The sequence below is a fragment of the Hippopotamus amphibius genome, chromosome 12 (genome assembly GCF_030028045.1).
Source record: "Hippopotamus amphibius kiboko isolate mHipAmp2 chromosome 12, mHipAmp2.hap2, whole genome shotgun sequence".
Taxonomy (NCBI): Eukaryota; Metazoa; Chordata; class Mammalia; order Artiodactyla; family Hippopotamidae; genus Hippopotamus; species Hippopotamus amphibius.
The window spans coordinates 98498419-98514062 of NC_080197.1; the positions used below are offsets into that span (position 1 = coordinate 98498419).

At 44.4% G+C, this 15644-nt stretch overlaps 1 protein-coding gene across 3 annotated transcripts; it reads left to right on the plus strand.

Moving 5' to 3' along the window:
- The first annotated feature begins 242 nt into the window (after nt 1-242).
- On the plus strand, nt 243-15378 carry RAB5B (RAB5B, member RAS oncogene family). 3 transcript variants are annotated; one of them, XM_057702029.1, is made up of 7 exons: nt 345-374; nt 1611-1671; nt 10019-10281; nt 11404-11555; nt 11826-11948; nt 12527-12620; nt 12920-15378. In XM_057702029.1, the coding sequence occupies exons 3-7, from the start codon at nt 10119-10121 to the stop codon at nt 13033-13035; spliced, it is 648 nt and encodes a 215-aa protein (XP_057558012.1). In that variant the 5' UTR covers nt 345-374; nt 1611-1671; nt 10019-10118; the 3' UTR covers nt 13036-15378. The 3 variants fall into 3 exon arrangements, with proteins under 3 accessions (XP_057558013.1, XP_057558012.1, XP_057558015.1); XM_057702030.1 differs by lacking the exon at nt 1611-1671 and having other exon boundaries at nt 243-374; XM_057702032.1 differs by lacking the exons at nt 345-374; nt 1611-1671 and adding an exon at nt 9032-9151.
- The last annotated feature ends 266 nt before the right edge of the window (nt 15379-15644 follow it).

Below are 15644 nucleotides of genomic sequence, written 5' to 3' on the forward strand. Positions count from 1 at the left end.
TGTCGAGATTTTATTGGTTGAGATGTACGCCTGTCAACAGGGTACCGCCCCCTCTCTTGGGGAGCTCGCTCTTTAGTGGCTCCTCGCCTCGTCCATCTTCAAGACTTCCCTCACTGTATTGGCCTGAGGCACCGCCTGTCCAGTCCTTTGCTCGTATTCGTTGGCGACAGCGGCGAAAGAGACCCGCCTTTCTCCAGAGGATTGGCGGAGTAGCACGCACAGAGCCCACCCTTGGTGGTAGGCGGGTAGTCATGCAATTGGCTGGGGCCCCCGCCCCAGGGCGAGGGGAGGAGGAGGGGCAGGAGGGTTTGGTTGAGCTGCAGCTGTTTGTCTGTTCGACAGGCTTGGGCCCGGCGGGGGAGACGGAGCCCCAGGTACCGGTCTGATGGAGCCCGCAAGGGCAGGGGCGGAGGCGTCCCGGAGAGGAGAGCAGCCTGGCCTGAAGGCAGGGGCGGGTCTGGGCCTCAGCGAGGGGTTAGAGTGGCCCACCCGAGAGGGGAGAAGGGGGCCGGGCCCCGGCAGGCCTAATGGGGGCGCTGAGGAGGGGGCCGGGCGGGCTGGGAGCCCGAAGTTGGTGAGTCGGGGAGGCGGCCGTGTGGTGGTGGCGGCCGGGCTGGGGGCCGGCGCGGGAGGCCCGGGGCTCGCGTGCGGGCAGGGGCAGGCCTCACTGAGCGGCGCCGAAGAGGGAGGAGCTGGGGGAAAGGGACTGGGCGGCGGGTGAGGTAAGTCCATTCGCCGGGAGGTGAGGAGGGGTCACGCCCGACGCCCGGGCCCCGAGGGGACCCGGGACCGAGGCTCTCGAGAGGTCTCACTGGAAGGGCCGGGTAAGAGGCATTCTTTTCAGGGGATGGTGACTATTATAAAAATAACTCGGGTGCCCCAGAGTCGAGGCGAGAGGGATTTGGGTTCAGTGTGGGAGAACTGAGACCAGCGAGGAAAGCTTTCCAAACCTGAAGACTCAGGCAGCTGGGGCCGTGGAAGCAGGGCCTCGCGTCAGTTGTGGGAGCTTCTGGGAATGCTGGAGGGTGGGCTGGAGGCTCAGGGTCTTGCGAGCAGTCATGCTTTTGTTCCCATTAGTGTGGAGATGTGGCAACTTGAAGCTTTTTGGTACTCCCAGGGTAGCCAAAGACGACAAAAGTAACTTTTTTTTTTTTTTTCCTGTGACTTTTGGCTGTTCCAAACTCAGCCCCTACACTGTCCCTTGGCCTCAAGCTGGTTTAGGCTGCAGTCTCTGTGTTTCTTCTTATCTCCTGTTTCATGTCCTGTGAGAAAGCTAAGAAGTTAGATTTGGGGGGATGTTCGTTTCTTTCCTACTTAATAAGGTGGTCTATATTGGAGACCATCTCTCACGTAGAAGCGGGGAATCAGTGATTTCGTTTTCTGCACTGGAATTGGGCTTAGGGATCCCCAGCCATCCAGAGATCTTCTGACCAATAGTTGGTGAAACTTTTGTGGCACTTTAGACTTGGGTATTTCCCAGGCAGGTAATGGTTATGTGGAACCAAGCCTGGCAATATGAGGTGATATCACTGAGGAAGGGATTTGGGGAAGAGTGAGAAATTCCATTCCAGAAGGTTGGCATCACCCCTGTTCTTTGTCTACTTCTTCAGGAGCCCGGGTTTCTGAGCTATTAAAAAGTTGGGTCAGACAGAGAGGCACTTGGGGAAGGAGGTGAGTAGAGAAAAGGAAGATGGATTTCTAAGACACAGGGGTCCCCTCCTCCCATATATTTTTAACAGTCTACTGATCTCCTTAGTCCCCCCCATAGATTGGAGCTTATTGGATTTTCCCTTATTATACTTCCTCCTTTTTCCCTTTTATACCACTGTATTGTAAACTGCATTTCCTCTTAATTAGAAAAGTGATATGTACATATTTTAAAATACTCAAGTTTTACAGAAGTGTAGAAAGTGTAAATCCTCCCACATAAACCTCACTCATTTCACCCAGAAAGGTCAGAGATAAGAGACTGCAGATCAGACTAATCTTACTTCACTTTGGGGGATGTGCCACCAAAAGCAATTCTGTTTTCATGTTCCCACTAAACTCTGGTTTCTCATTCTTCCCAGTTTTCCTTTCTGGGATGATATTCTGTTATTTATTGTGCTCCTTTCACAGTTCATTTTGTCTTGCTTTTATCAAATTCAGGCAAGCAGAGAGCCGTACTCTGGGTTATCCCTCCCATCCTTACACACACACACAAACACACACACACACCCACTTGTGCACTGGGTATCCTAGGAAATGCCCAAATAGATGGCCAAAACACCTTTCTCTTTTATGGACAGGAAAGACACGTTAAAGTGAATCATTTTGTTTGGGAGAATTATTGGCCTCTCTGTTAAAGTGAGGTATTTGAGACTTCTGTCTTCTGGTTCATGGTCGCTGTGTGTTCAGATTATGTGACTGCCCCTTCATTATCCCAAAAGAAGGTGATGGTTCTCCTAAGGGGCCCCGTGTCTGTCTGTCTTTAGTGATATAAGAAGCTTCCAAATGTCTCTGGCTTTGAAATTGGTTTTGCTCTAAAACTCAGCACAGCTGGGACATTTTATACACCGCCTTGTTAACTGAATTTGTCCTTACTGGCTTTAGAAGCCCTGTGAGGTGCCCAGCCCTTGTACAGTGCCCTCGGAAACCTTGCCTGTTGTCCCTCCAGGAGCTTTTATTTTCTCTCCTACAAAGCCAGTCCTAGAGAAAATTGTGTAGATGTGTGTGTGTGTGTAATGTTTGTTTTTTAAATCCTTACTAGGCTTTGCCATTTCCTACATCCTGATGATACCCTGTCCCTTTTTTTTATACATCCCTTCTTGTCTTTTCCACCTTCCCCTTAATCAAAGCCTGCCTTCAGAAAACGATCTGGAATTGCTCCATGTTAAGATGCCAATAACAAATGGTCACTTAAAGTAGTAATCCTTCCAAAAGTTTTTGCTTCTTAAAGAGGGAGCTAAGGAGTGGAAATTATCAATATAGAATTTCAAACATAGGTCTGGAGTTACAAAAATATATCTGGAGAAGAGGACTTTCCCATTGCCCTTGAAGTTATACCTCATCCCTTCTAAGTCTTACTTTGCCCAGGAGTAAGGATTGCTTGCTCTTTTATAGTTTGGTTGTTTGTGCTCATTGATACGAATTTGACTTATGAGGGGACATGGGATAGGAGAAGCAAGTGTATAGCCTGCTCCCTACTCCTAAGGCATTTCAGACTGGAAAGTAACCAAAGTGTGAGACAATGAATTTAAAATAAGGAAGTGCAACAGCCTTCTCCTAGGAGGGATACCTTAAAACCCTACACAATACACTCCCACTTCCCAAGAGTGTTTTAGAAAAGAGTTAGTCATTGACTGAACGGTAACTGAGCTGAGTAAGGAGCCACCCAGGTGAGCAAAGTGTGTGCAGATTTCTGGGCCAGGTTATAGTTTCTGTTGAGGAGCAGTGGGTACCTTTTTATAGTGGTATCATTTTTTTTAAAACTTGTGTTTCTCAAGTTCAGGAATTAATAGAGATAATGACCCAAGGTTCTTTGAACACTTAACATCAACTGAAGATTCAGAGAACTTTGTTTTCAGCCACAGTTACCTCAGTGTTACGGTGGGAGGGCTGCATATTTGGTGTGATTAGGCCATCCGAGGCATAGTAACGGGTGACAGGAAAAGCAGTTAGCCCATGTGAGTTGCAACAGTACCTTGTGGGCTGGGTCCCAAGAGGCCCCTCCATTCGAGGGAGATCGCAAAGAGGCAAGAGGGAGAATTGGCCCATTAAAAATATTCCCAAATGGAACTGAGTAAGAATCTATCCAGATGGCACAGAAGGAGAGGAGTAGATGGAGGAAGGAGGCAGGATTGCTTTGGCCTTAATGAACACCTACTAGGGACCAGGCATTATATTCTGCTCTGGAGATTCAAGATGACATAAAAAATAGTCACACTTTTTAAGAAGTTCATGGTTTAGCAGAGCAGACAGACACAAACAATTAACTCAAATAATGTAATAAATGCTGTAATAAGAATAGTCTTTTTTTTTTTTTCTGCCTGTGCCACACAGCTTGCGGGATTTTAGTTTCCTGACCAGGGATTGAACCCAGGCCCTAACAGTGAAAGCACTGAGTCCTAACCACTGGACCACCAGGGAATTTCCAAGAAACCAGTCTTTTAATACTGTGGGATCCCAGAGGAAGCAGTGATGAATTCTGCTGGGGTGAGAGGGTAATTGTGCAATCTCACAGAGAAGGTGACATTTGAGCTTGGCTTTAAAAGATACATTAGGAGTTTGCTAGGCAGACAAAGTGGAGAAAGACATTCCAGTCTTTCCTAGGTCAATAATAGGGAGTTTGCAGTACCATGCTGATAAGAGATAAATATGCTTTTTGCCTCTTGGGGAAATATAAGGCAGAGGGTTGGGGAAGTGGAAGGACTCTTATTTAAGCCTGTGAGTCATTGGTTAACATTGGATCAACACAGTGAGCCAAGTAGTGGAATTCAGTTTAAGATTTTGGTAATTTGGGGTCTAAACAAAGTTGGAGAGTTGAAGATATTTACTGGCTTCTGCTCTATCTTCTCTACTCAGTAAATCTCATTAATCCCACGACCCATTGAATTCTGCAGAAATTACCACTGCTTTCCCTAGCACCTTCCATTAAATTGCTTCCATTTCAACTGTTCTAGCAGGGGTTGGTCAAGACCTTTTAGAGAAGCATAGTAATGGGTGAGTCCTTCTGTCAGAAGGATATGGGACTAGATTCCAGTTCCTAGGGAGTGCCTGGGCCTTCCTAACTTGTTTTCAGTCCCAAATGAAGGGCTTATCTAAACTGAATAGAAGCAGAAACTATCCAGTCTAAGTTCTTGTTCCTGTCCTGGTGCCTTCTTTGGATTTCATTTCAGAGTTCAGCATCTCCTGCTTCCTTAAGAGGTATAGTGGTATAATAGGACCAGGAGTACCTGACCAGGAGTACTTGCTATAAGGAGATTCGCTATTAAGCAGTTGTGTGATAGCTGGCTGTATGGTAACACCTGGCAAATTGGTTGATTTTATTTGCCTCAGTTTCCTCACCGGAAAATATAGACTGGACTAGATGACCTCTAAACTGCCTCTTATCTGGCAAACTGGAATTACAGGGCTAACATTTGGGAGGGGACTAGACTTCAGTGGCTCTATACCTGGAACTCAGTCTCTATTGATAGATGACAGACTTCTAGAGGTTCATATGTAGTTGGCATAGGAACTCAAAGCTGCCAAATGGGAAGGGATCTGAGGAATGGAGTCTTGCCCTACTGGGGATCAGCAGACTGAGAAATCTTTCTTTCTTTCTTTCTTTTTTTTAAACCACGCAGTTTGCGGGGATCTTAGTTCCCGGACCAGGGATTGAACCCGTGACCCCTGCAGTGGAAGCTCAGAGTCTTAACCACTGAACCGCCAGGGAAGTCCCTAAGAAACCTTTCCTATTCATATTTTCCTGTACTGCTGGGAGAGCTGCTCATACTAAAGGACTTGCCCCTCATCCTTCACCCCTTCCCCAATGGACTGATGACATGGTCAAGCCTTAATCCTCCTAGTTCATGGTCATTTGAGAAGCCATTCTTGTGGAGCCATACTTCTGAGGGAAGTTAGGTCATTTCTTTTCATCAGAACTGAAAGGGTTGAAGGGAGGAAAAACCTCCTTCTCCCTTTTTTTGCCTCAGGTTTGAAGGTAACAGTCATCACGTCACTTGACTGGTTGGCTGTGATTTGTTTTTTGCCTTTGGTCGGATCGTTTGCCCACTCTCAGATGTTAGCAAAAAAATCACTGCTACAACAGGGGAGAAATCAATTGAATCTTATATGTGTTATTCCATTTCTGTACCTCTGATCTTTTGAGAGTCTAGCTATTGCATAAGAAACATGATACCTTTGTTAACACATTGGGATTAAAGATCAAGGCACAGAGATGGGCAGCCCATCAATTACTGTGAACAGAGAAGGTAGGACCTATTCTTAAGCTGAAACATAGGAAACATAGGAATTCTTTTCTAATCCAGTAGTAACTGATCTCTGACAGTTCAAGAAAGTTTGCTGATTGGCTCTGGCTTGACTTACCATCTGTGGGGGTTAGTGACCAAGGGCTTTTCAACCTGAGTGTCTATGACTGTTTCCTATCTTTTTTTTTTTCTTTTGGCTATGCCGTGCAGCTTGCAGGTCCCCGACCAGGGATTGAACCCCGGCCATGGCAGTGAAAGCTCGGAGTCCTAACCACTGGACCGCCAGGGAATTCCCAACTGTTTCTTATCTTCACACTTTTCCAACTCCCTACTGTTTTCCCAGGCCTAGAGTGACGTGTCTACCCATGAGAATTCAGTCCACTCTAATTTAGTGTTCTGCCCCTTGGATCACGTGCATTGAAATGTGAGGGAGTAAGTCGAAGAATCTAGTAACTTCTTCTGTTCTTTCTTAAGAGTATAGTATATGTGTGTCAGCTTAAAGGAAACTTGATCAGCTTATCACGTATAGGGTTTTTTTTTTCCTATTGTGTCATCTGTTTGCTGTTTTAAAGTATAGAGTTATGATGGCCTATCTTCTTTTCCTATAAAACAATGTATATGAAGTACTACATAAATATGTATTTAAAAATAATCCTCACAGATGCTGAGAAGCCCTAAGAGAAACACAGTTCTTAAATGCACCCACAACTTTGGAATCGGATTCACATTCTGCCTTTTACTATTTTCACCTATTATCCTCCCTATACCACCCCCAGATCCTCATAGATAAGGAATCTGAAGCTCCGAAAGGCAAAGGGCGTGAGTGGCCTAAGATCACAATGGGTTGATTGGCAAAGCAGAGAATAAAACTCAGGCTTGCCTGATTCCAAAGCCCTTACCACTGCGCGGGACTGCCTCTTGTCAACTTTAGCTTTCCATTTGCATAATTGCTCCATAACTTTAGTAGCAGGGTTGGAGAACTTCTGAGCCCTGGAGAGCTATATTCAGCCCTCATTTTAATTTCACCTGGAAGTGCTTTTATAGGCTGGCCAGAGACTAGACTTCCTACTAACCCATCTTTCAGTGTCAGGCCTCTCCAAAGCGGTGTTTTTTAAACTTTTTTTGATCATGGCTCATTAAAAAAAATTTTTTTACATTATAATTCAGTGTGTGTACATACACCCACAAGTGAAACATCTTCACAAAATAATTCTCAAGTGGATTGCTTATTATTTGCAATCCACTTGATATTTTTTTCTATTTATTTTCTTTCTCTCTCTTTCTTTTTTTAAAATATACTGATCATGATCCAGCAAATGATTTCAAGGTCACTACTGGCTGACAGCCCACAGTTTGAGAAACACTGCTGTAAAGGTTTGAGGATAAAAGGAGCTAAAGAACTGTGACTAGTGGTTAAGAAGCTAATTAATACTGATTCTTACAGTACTGGTTCCCAGAATTTTGGATTTAATGGACCTATTAATTTAAATTTGGGGGTTTCTATTTTTCCACATAAGTGTATTTAGAAAACTTACTACCTTCTGTCAACACCATTATTTGTAATTTTTAAAAAAAGCATTTTTTTAAAAAAGTTATGTAGGAAACTTTAAAAAGATATATTTCCTGTTAAAGAAGAATTATGTGGAATGAAAAAGCTTGAGTCCTTCACATACTGTTTTCCTCAGTCCCACTCTCCTCAGAGGGAGGTAACCACTGTTAACAGATGAGTGTGTATTTTTCCATACCTTTTTCTCTGCAGAATGTTGCTTTGTTTTATAGAAATAGGATCAACCACATGTTTTGTTCTCCAACTTTTTTTTTTAACTATAGGTCTTAGAGGTTTATCCATGCAATAAATACATATTTACCTTTGAGGGAAAATTGATATAAAAAAGTAAGAAGCTAGAGATCTTGTTATAAAGGATACTCTTAAATTGAATAAATTTAGCTTTATGAAAAACTTGCTATATCATTTTTTTTTAATCATTTCATCATAGACCGGTGAAAACTCCATCACAAAGTAGCACATGTATATCTGGATTCTTAGGACTCACTGGCCTAGGGGACTACAAAATACCCAGTAGGATCAGAGTAATTTCTTACAGTCCTCTGTCTTAATCTAGTCTACTTTGGGACTTTTCTGGATTCTCATTTCTATGTCATTTCTCTGTTAACTTCCTCTTTACACTTTTTTTTTTCTCTATCTCTTTCATGTCATGGCTGCTCTTTAGGAATGTATTGATAACAACTAATATTGAAATGCCCTTTAATATATTAAATAGATCTTTTCTGTGAATCAGGGCCACTAAATAACAATACCTGTCTTACTGTTTATTAGCACTATGTTAAACACATCTTTCACTTAATCCTCAGGGCTACTCTACGAGGTAGGTATTTTTTCCATTTTATAAAGGTGGAAGGTAAGGCTCCAGCAGAGAAATTTTCTTACTGTATTGTTAATAATGATTAGTAGCTTAATATTCATTGATATGGTACTTTTTGTCAAATATTTATTTGAATTCTTTGTATTATCTCATTTAATCCTCACAACAACCTTATGAAATAGGTGCTCATAGGCTGTTATCCCCTTTTACAGATGAGGAAACAAATGCACAGGTAGATTTAGTAGCTTGTCCAAAGGTTCACAGCTAGTAAGCAGAACTATAAAATAGATCCAGTGAATTGAACTTCACAACTTTTGTTCCTCTGCGTCTCTTCCTGTATGGTTTTTTTGTCTTTTCTGTCTTTACTAGGATTGCAGATATTTTTAACCCTGATCTGATCCCAAAGAATTTGCTATAGTGAAAAAATAATGTTTCTCTGTATATGTCACAGAGTATGTGTTTATGGAGTCACTGGAATCCATCTTGGAGAAAGGAAGGATTAATTGAATAAGCAAAGTCCAATTCAAGCAACACTTAGGTTTTGGGGAGAGGTTTTCATGCTCTGATCATGCTAACACTTCTTTGAATCTCATAGTTCCTTTCCCCTCAGAGTCAGGATGATGAAATATATTCAGGTTTGGATGATTGGACACTCAGAAGTCCCAATTTTCTCTCTGTCTCCTCTTCCACCACCAGCTTTCCTAGCCACTTGGAAGGTAGAGAAGGTGGTTCAGTTTTATTCTTTCATCAAATATTTATTGCTTGAAGACTTATCCCCTATACCATCTTCTGGAGATTCCTGCATGTGTTTAGAAGGTACACCTTTCTCTGCCTCTAATTTGGAGGGCTACAGCTGTTAGGCCCTTTCAGTGTGGAGGGTAGTCTAATCCCTAGGCACTAGGAAGACAGCTGTAAATTGAGAGTAAGTCAAGCCTACTGACTCAGACTTGGTGGATTTTCAGACTTGGAGAGGTGGCAGAAGCAAAGTGAAAGACAATACTAAATAGGATCTGTTTCTCTATTACTTTTGACCAGAAGTGAGACAGGATGGATTTTCTGGTAATTGGACCCTGGTTACATTTTCAGAAACGTCCATTTTCAGAAATGGTCGTGTATGAAGGATATAGAATCAGAAGCTATCCCTCTACTCTTAGGAGGGGTGACTCTTCTCCCATACCCCTAGAGGGAATTTCTCATTTTGAAAGCTAGAAAAAAAGGGGGGTGAAAAAAGGACAGTGCCAGGACACCAAGGGACTAGGAGGTTCTAGGACACTTTTGGGTGGCTCTGGGCATTCTGCAGGCCAAACCAAAAGGTGACCAGTTTGCTCTTCTTTGAAGACCTGGTGGGGAATGATTTGGAGATTAAGAACTACTCTCATACAGTTTTCAGTCTCTCCATTTCAGCACACTGCTATAGATGCGATTTTTATTTTATTGTTCCCCACTCTTACCACTGAGTGTCAGGTGCCTGGGACCCTCTCAGTGGTATAACATTTTTTTTTTTTAATTTTTTAATTTTATTATTTTTTTATTTATTTGTGGTATAACTTTTTAATAGTGGGTGATTGTAAGAGTTAAGTCCTCATAGGAGCAAAAAAATGAAAAAAATTATATCCTTTCTCTAAAAAGTGATTGTAGCTGTAATGGCCCTGTGTTTAATTTTACCTACTTTTTTTCTTGCAGGACTATTGAAGCCTGGAAGTCCCCTCCCCTCCCCCCTCCCCCCTCTGCCGCTTTGTGGCATCCCCCTCCCTCCACCCTTTCCCACTCTGATAATCTAGCCATGACTAGCAGAAGCACAGCCAGGCCCAATGGGCAGCCCCAGGCCAGCAAAATATGCCAGTTCAAATTGGTCCTGCTGGGTGAATCTGCAGTGGGGAAGTCTAGCCTGGTATTACGCTTTGTCAAAGGGCAGTTCCACGAATACCAGGAGAGCACCATTGGAGGTGAGTACTTCAGGGAGAGAAGAGGTTCAGTGCTTTGAAGGGCTTTTGAAGGGAGATCTAGGGATCTGATTGTGGAGCTGACCCTCTTAGCTCCCTGGAATGGAATTCCTTTATGAAACAAAAAAATTGCTATAATGCCCAAAAGCAGGTCTATGTTCATCCTCTTACTTTCCAGAAGAAAGTTAGAAAGGTTGGCCTTTGAGCACCAAGAAGACCACTAATTTTTTATCTCAGTCTGTTTTCCTCCTCCCACTCTCATCTTAATGCCAGTGAAGTTCACTTGAGTGCCATCTTGAGCAGGGTTGGTTTGGGGCAGTGGCTTATAATCAAAGATGTATGTCAGAATAACCGGGGGAACATTTTCATCCTGTGCGTGCTTGGGCCCTATGCTAGATCTACTGATTAGTATTGGAGATGAGGTGAGATTGGTGACAGTATAGACATATATGTTTGGAAAAGCTCCTTAAATGATCCTGCTGCATATATCTGGTAAAATACAAAAGATAAAGGAATCTGCCTTTCCCACCTTTGCTACCTTCTGCCTGCCACTACCCCAAAATAGGGTGCTAATTCAATAAGGGATCTTTTATAAGAACTCCCATGTTACTCCTTCACCACTTTTATTAGTCACCTTAGAAATGTGTTCTTGGACCAGCAGAAGCGATACGAAAAAGTAATAGCCAAATAATATTGATAATGGTGGGACCTCACATCAGGCTTTAAAATCTTCTGATCAGTTCTTGATGTGACTTATCTGAAGCTTATTAACTCTGTCATTATCTCTTACTCCTCTATTTTGGTTAGAAGAGGGATGACTCTGGTATTAGTGCCAGTTCTTTCTATCCCTCAGAATTTACAATGTGCCCCCATTCCTTAGCTAGAGAAACTTCTGGCAGGAAGGATTTAGTCAAGAGCAGGCTTAATTCTGGTTCCAGGACCTGAAGGAGAATGGTAAACCTTTCTTGTGTATAAGGAGGAGAATGCTAAACCTTTCCTGTAGCTGAATGGCCTGGGTGGTGACTGGTCTTAGACTCTGAGAGTGGAGGTATTTTGAAGGAGCGTGGAATGTTTCCATGCATCCTCCCACTTACAACAACTTCTCCTCCGTTTTCTCATTCATAGCGGCCTTCCTCACCCAGTCTGTTTGTCTAGATGACACAACAGTCAAGTTTGAGATCTGGGACACAGCTGGGCAGGAGCGATACCATAGCTTGGCCCCTATGTACTACAGAGGTGCCCAAGCTGCAATTGTGGTTTATGACATTACTAATCAGGTAAGTGGGCTGTGAAAATTGTCCTTGCTTTTATTTATAGGAATTAAATTAGTTGGGGGAGAGGAAACCAGTTCTTGAAATAGCAAAATAAGAATACAAATTATGCTTCCAAGTACTGAGAAGACAGAGGTAATGCATTACCAGAGACAAGTGGTTTCAGTGAGTGAAGGCTGCTTAGAAGAGGTGAGTTTTGAGCCTGGGCTTTGAAGGTGATGGGCCTGGATTGGCAGTCATTCCAGCCTACCTATTCTCATCTTTGTGTTTTCCTAGGAAACCTTCGCCCGAGCGAAGACATGGGTAAAGGAACTACAGAGACAGGCCAGTCCTAGCATCGTTATTGCTCTGGCGGGGAACAAAGCTGACCTGGCCAACAAGCGTATGGTGGAGTATGAAGTAAGATGGCCACAGAGTCCCTCTCTGACACTCCCTCTGTGCTTGGGACCTCTTTTTTCCAAACCTGCCCTCTCTGAAAACCTCATCTGAGGACATTCATCGTCTTATTCCCCAGTTCTGCACCAAGTTAAATACAGCAACACTGTGACCCTAATGCCAGCCAGGAGATTTTAGAGGAGTCAGAAGAAAATTCCAGAGCAGAGGGGTAGGGGAGTACCAGTACCAGCTGTGGGAGTACCAGCTGTGGGGGTACCAGTGTGAAAAGAGGAAGGAGGGAGCAATTGAATTTGAGGTAAGGGACTACTCAAGTGTCAGAACCCAAAAGCCCCCAACCAACTTACCTTCTCCCCCGTAATTAAGATTCCTGACATCTGTTTGTTGGATTAAATGGTCTAGACCATGGGTTATCCCTTGAGGGAGTCCTCATCACAATATGGGTCCAGGGCCAGCTGGCTCAGGGGGGCAATTAAGGGGAGGGAACCTAGGATATTGCCTAGCTCTGGAGCTACATGGGAGTGGAAAGGCAGCGCTTGTTCCAGCCCTACAGTCTGAGTACCAGTACACCCCACTCCTTGCAGGAGGCCCAGGCGTATGCAGATGACAACAGCTTATTGTTTATGGAGACTTCAGCCAAGACAGCTATGAACGTGAACGATCTCTTCCTGGCAATAGGTAAGGTTAGAGCAGCCTGAGGCCTTCCTGTCTTTTTTCCCTTGCCTCTAGGCAAGATCACTAACCCAAGTCATAAGGATAAATGGGAGTGTCTCCTCGTATGAAAACATAACTTTCCATTGTGACCTCCATCCTTTGGCTGCAGCTTGAGCCCCCTCATCTTCAATGTAATTTACAGTGACCCCACCCCTCTTCAGAACATCTTCTGGTCTCGCACATTTCCCCTTCCCCCCAGTAGTCCTTTTTCGGGGGATGAGTAAAACCTACCATACTTTGTTCCTTTCTGTTTTTATCTCTAGCTAAGAAGTTGCCAAAGAGTGAACCCCAGAACCTGGGGGGTGCAGCAGGCCGAAGCCGGGGTGTGGATCTCCATGAGCAATCCCAGCAGAACAAGAGCCAGTGTTGTAGCAACTGAGGGGGTGGCCAGCAGCGAAGAAGTATGGAGCTAGCACAAGAGCTAAGAAATAACCTCCATCCCCACCCCTCAGCACACAGCCCCTACGGTAACAGCACACTGAGCCCTGGCTCCCAAGGGCTGCCTCTTGACAGCTCCGTCGTGGCACTTTTTAACGCTTCAGCAACAACACCAGGCAGCTGTTGCCACTGGCCTCCTACCCCTACTCTGGGGCTTGGGGGTCAGATCCCCCAGGACTTACCTTCCAAAACAAACTTTCTTCACTTTGTATTATAGGTGCAAGACAGTGACCTACTTATCTTTCCTCCTCCTCCCCATTTTTTCAGAAACCATTTTTTGTGTCCTGCCCCTTCCCCTTCTGCTTTTGGTCAGTCTCTGTTCTTGATCCCCCTTTCCTCCTCTCCCCAGGATGGAGAAGGTGGTGAACCCAGGAACCGACGAAGGAGATTCAGTCACATTAAGGGCCCTGGGGGAAAGTGAGGCTCAGAATAGAGGGGAGTAAGGAAACATTTCCTTTTTGTTTTTATTTGGTTGGAGTTTCTCATATTTGAAAACACTGAGTTGGTCTTGTGGAGGGTGTTTCTAGGTAGAGGTGAGAATGGGAAGGCAAGCTCTCGGGCACCAGGTTGGAGTCTTGTTGTTAGCTAACTGGGCAGAGGTGGAAGAGGTGGAGATGCGTTGTCATCTGTGGCTCAGGAACTCTTCCAAGGCCTACTTTCCCCCTCACCCAGCCTCTTAGGTAGCTTCTCCCCCATAGTGGGGGAGATTCTAGACCCCAGAGTCCTCCAAAGAATCTTCACTGGTTGCCTGCATCTTTGGCTCTGCTGTGATCTAAATGGAGGAGGGACAAGTTTCTGATACCTGTCCTCTGACTTATACATATGCATTTTTTTTCTCTCTGGCCTTCAGATGGCCTCAGCCCCAGCCACTATATTCCCCTGCAGTTTGCACTTTAATTGATGGTAGTTCAGTTGTGATACTTGTCTTAGGGGGGTTTTGATTGATTACCTGCCCTCTTTTTAATTAAGTGGAATCCGAGGTGTATATGAGGTTTGGGAAGGGGCTGTAGAGAACAATACTGGTGGCAGCTACTCAAGCCCAATCTCCACTGCTGGCTTCCTCCAACTCTGATTCTTATTTTACCTGTATTCTTGCCAACCTAAATTGTGGGTATGGGTTTACCTTTCCTGGGGAATTAACTGAGCAACTAGAGAGCAGTCTCAGGATAGCATAGGCCATTGTAGGGGACTGAAGAGGAGTCAGCAAGAGGGAGGAGTTTTCTGTCCTTTCGTAGGGTTCCCATTCAATTTGATCCACCCATTACCATGCCTTTTCTTCTTCCCTGTGAATAGGTATAATCTTTATTCCCACTGTACAGTCTGTTCTGCCCCCCACCTCCCATCAGGCCCTGTGTCTTTTCTCCTTTGTTGGCATCTTCAGTTTGGTCCCTCCATGCTCACAGCCCCAAACCCATCCCCCATGCAACCAGTGGTTTAATCCACGTACCACTAGGAGGTAGTACCACAGAGGCCTGCTTGTGGCCCCCTGATATCATACCACCTGTTCCTGTGGACAAGGAATGACTGGCACTGAAGGTCCCTCACAGCTGTCTCACGTCACCAGAGGATGTTGGTCCTTTCTAAATCTCTAGTCTCTCTTCACATCCCTCATCAGGTATTTTAAGATGTCTTTGGGAAGCTATCAAGGCAAGAGAGAACTCTAAATTCCTTCTTGTTCGAGCCCAGAGTTTTGGGAAAATAAGATAGAGGCCATAGTGACCTAGGATTGGAACCTTTCTGCCCTTTTGGCTTGCAGACTGCCTTCTGTCCCAGAGCAGCTGAGAAATCCATGAAGCTGAGATTCTGAAGGACCCAGCTTAGGTTCTTCCATTTACGCCTCAATTCCCTTCCTTTACCAGGGGCAGCCTTAGTTCCCGTGGCCCTGAAACACACATACATTTCCCCCTCTTTTCCCAGCACCCACTAGTCCTCCAAAGCACCCAGTGCATCCTTACAAGTGGAAGAACTAGGATGGCTCTCTTAAGTTTCTTAGAAATGAAGTTCTTTCTCTGTGTAGTTTTCTCCATGAAGCACGAGTGAAGATGGTTCATTGCCTTGGGGCTAGGAAACCACTTCTCCAGGCTTCTTCTCTCCTCCCCTGCCCCCCTTAGGAACAAGATTGGCCTCAGCTTCTGGGCCTATCTGCTGTCTTCCTTCTACTTCCTGTCAGCTCTTCTGCTTTCCTTTGAGCTCTTTTGGGCTTGGGGAATCTTAGTTTTTATTTCCCAGCTCTTCATTTTTTTCTTCTGATCAGTTTTTTTAAAGGGAGGGGGGTATCTGTTTATTTTTTTTTTGCTTCTAAGAAAGCATTTGCCTTTTTTCCCCTTTGTTCCTCTCCCAACATAACAATCGTGGTAACAGAATGCGACTGCTGATTTACCGATGTATTTAATGTAAGTAAAAAAGGAGAAAAAAAAAGCATATTGGAGTGTTGCTTCGTCTTTTTTTTTTTTTTTTTTCCTGTTTCTCTGTCTGATACTAGAAATTTGAAAGGGCAACCCAATGATGCTTTATTGGATCAGAAACACACCCTCCCTTGCATCTTGGTAC

Coding starts and splice junctions, on each gene's coding strand:
- RAB5B (XM_057702030.1), top strand. CDS start 10,119: ATGACTAGCAGAAGCACAGCCAGGCCCAATGGGCAGCCCCAGGCCAGC. Junction 10,282..11,403: donor CCAGGAGAGCACCATTGGAG/GTGAGTACTTCA, acceptor TCTCATTCATAG/CGGCCTTCCTCACCCAGTCT. Junction 11,556..11,825: donor TTTATGACATTACTAATCAG/GTAAGTGGGCTG, acceptor GTGTTTTCCTAG/GAAACCTTCGCCCGAGCGAA.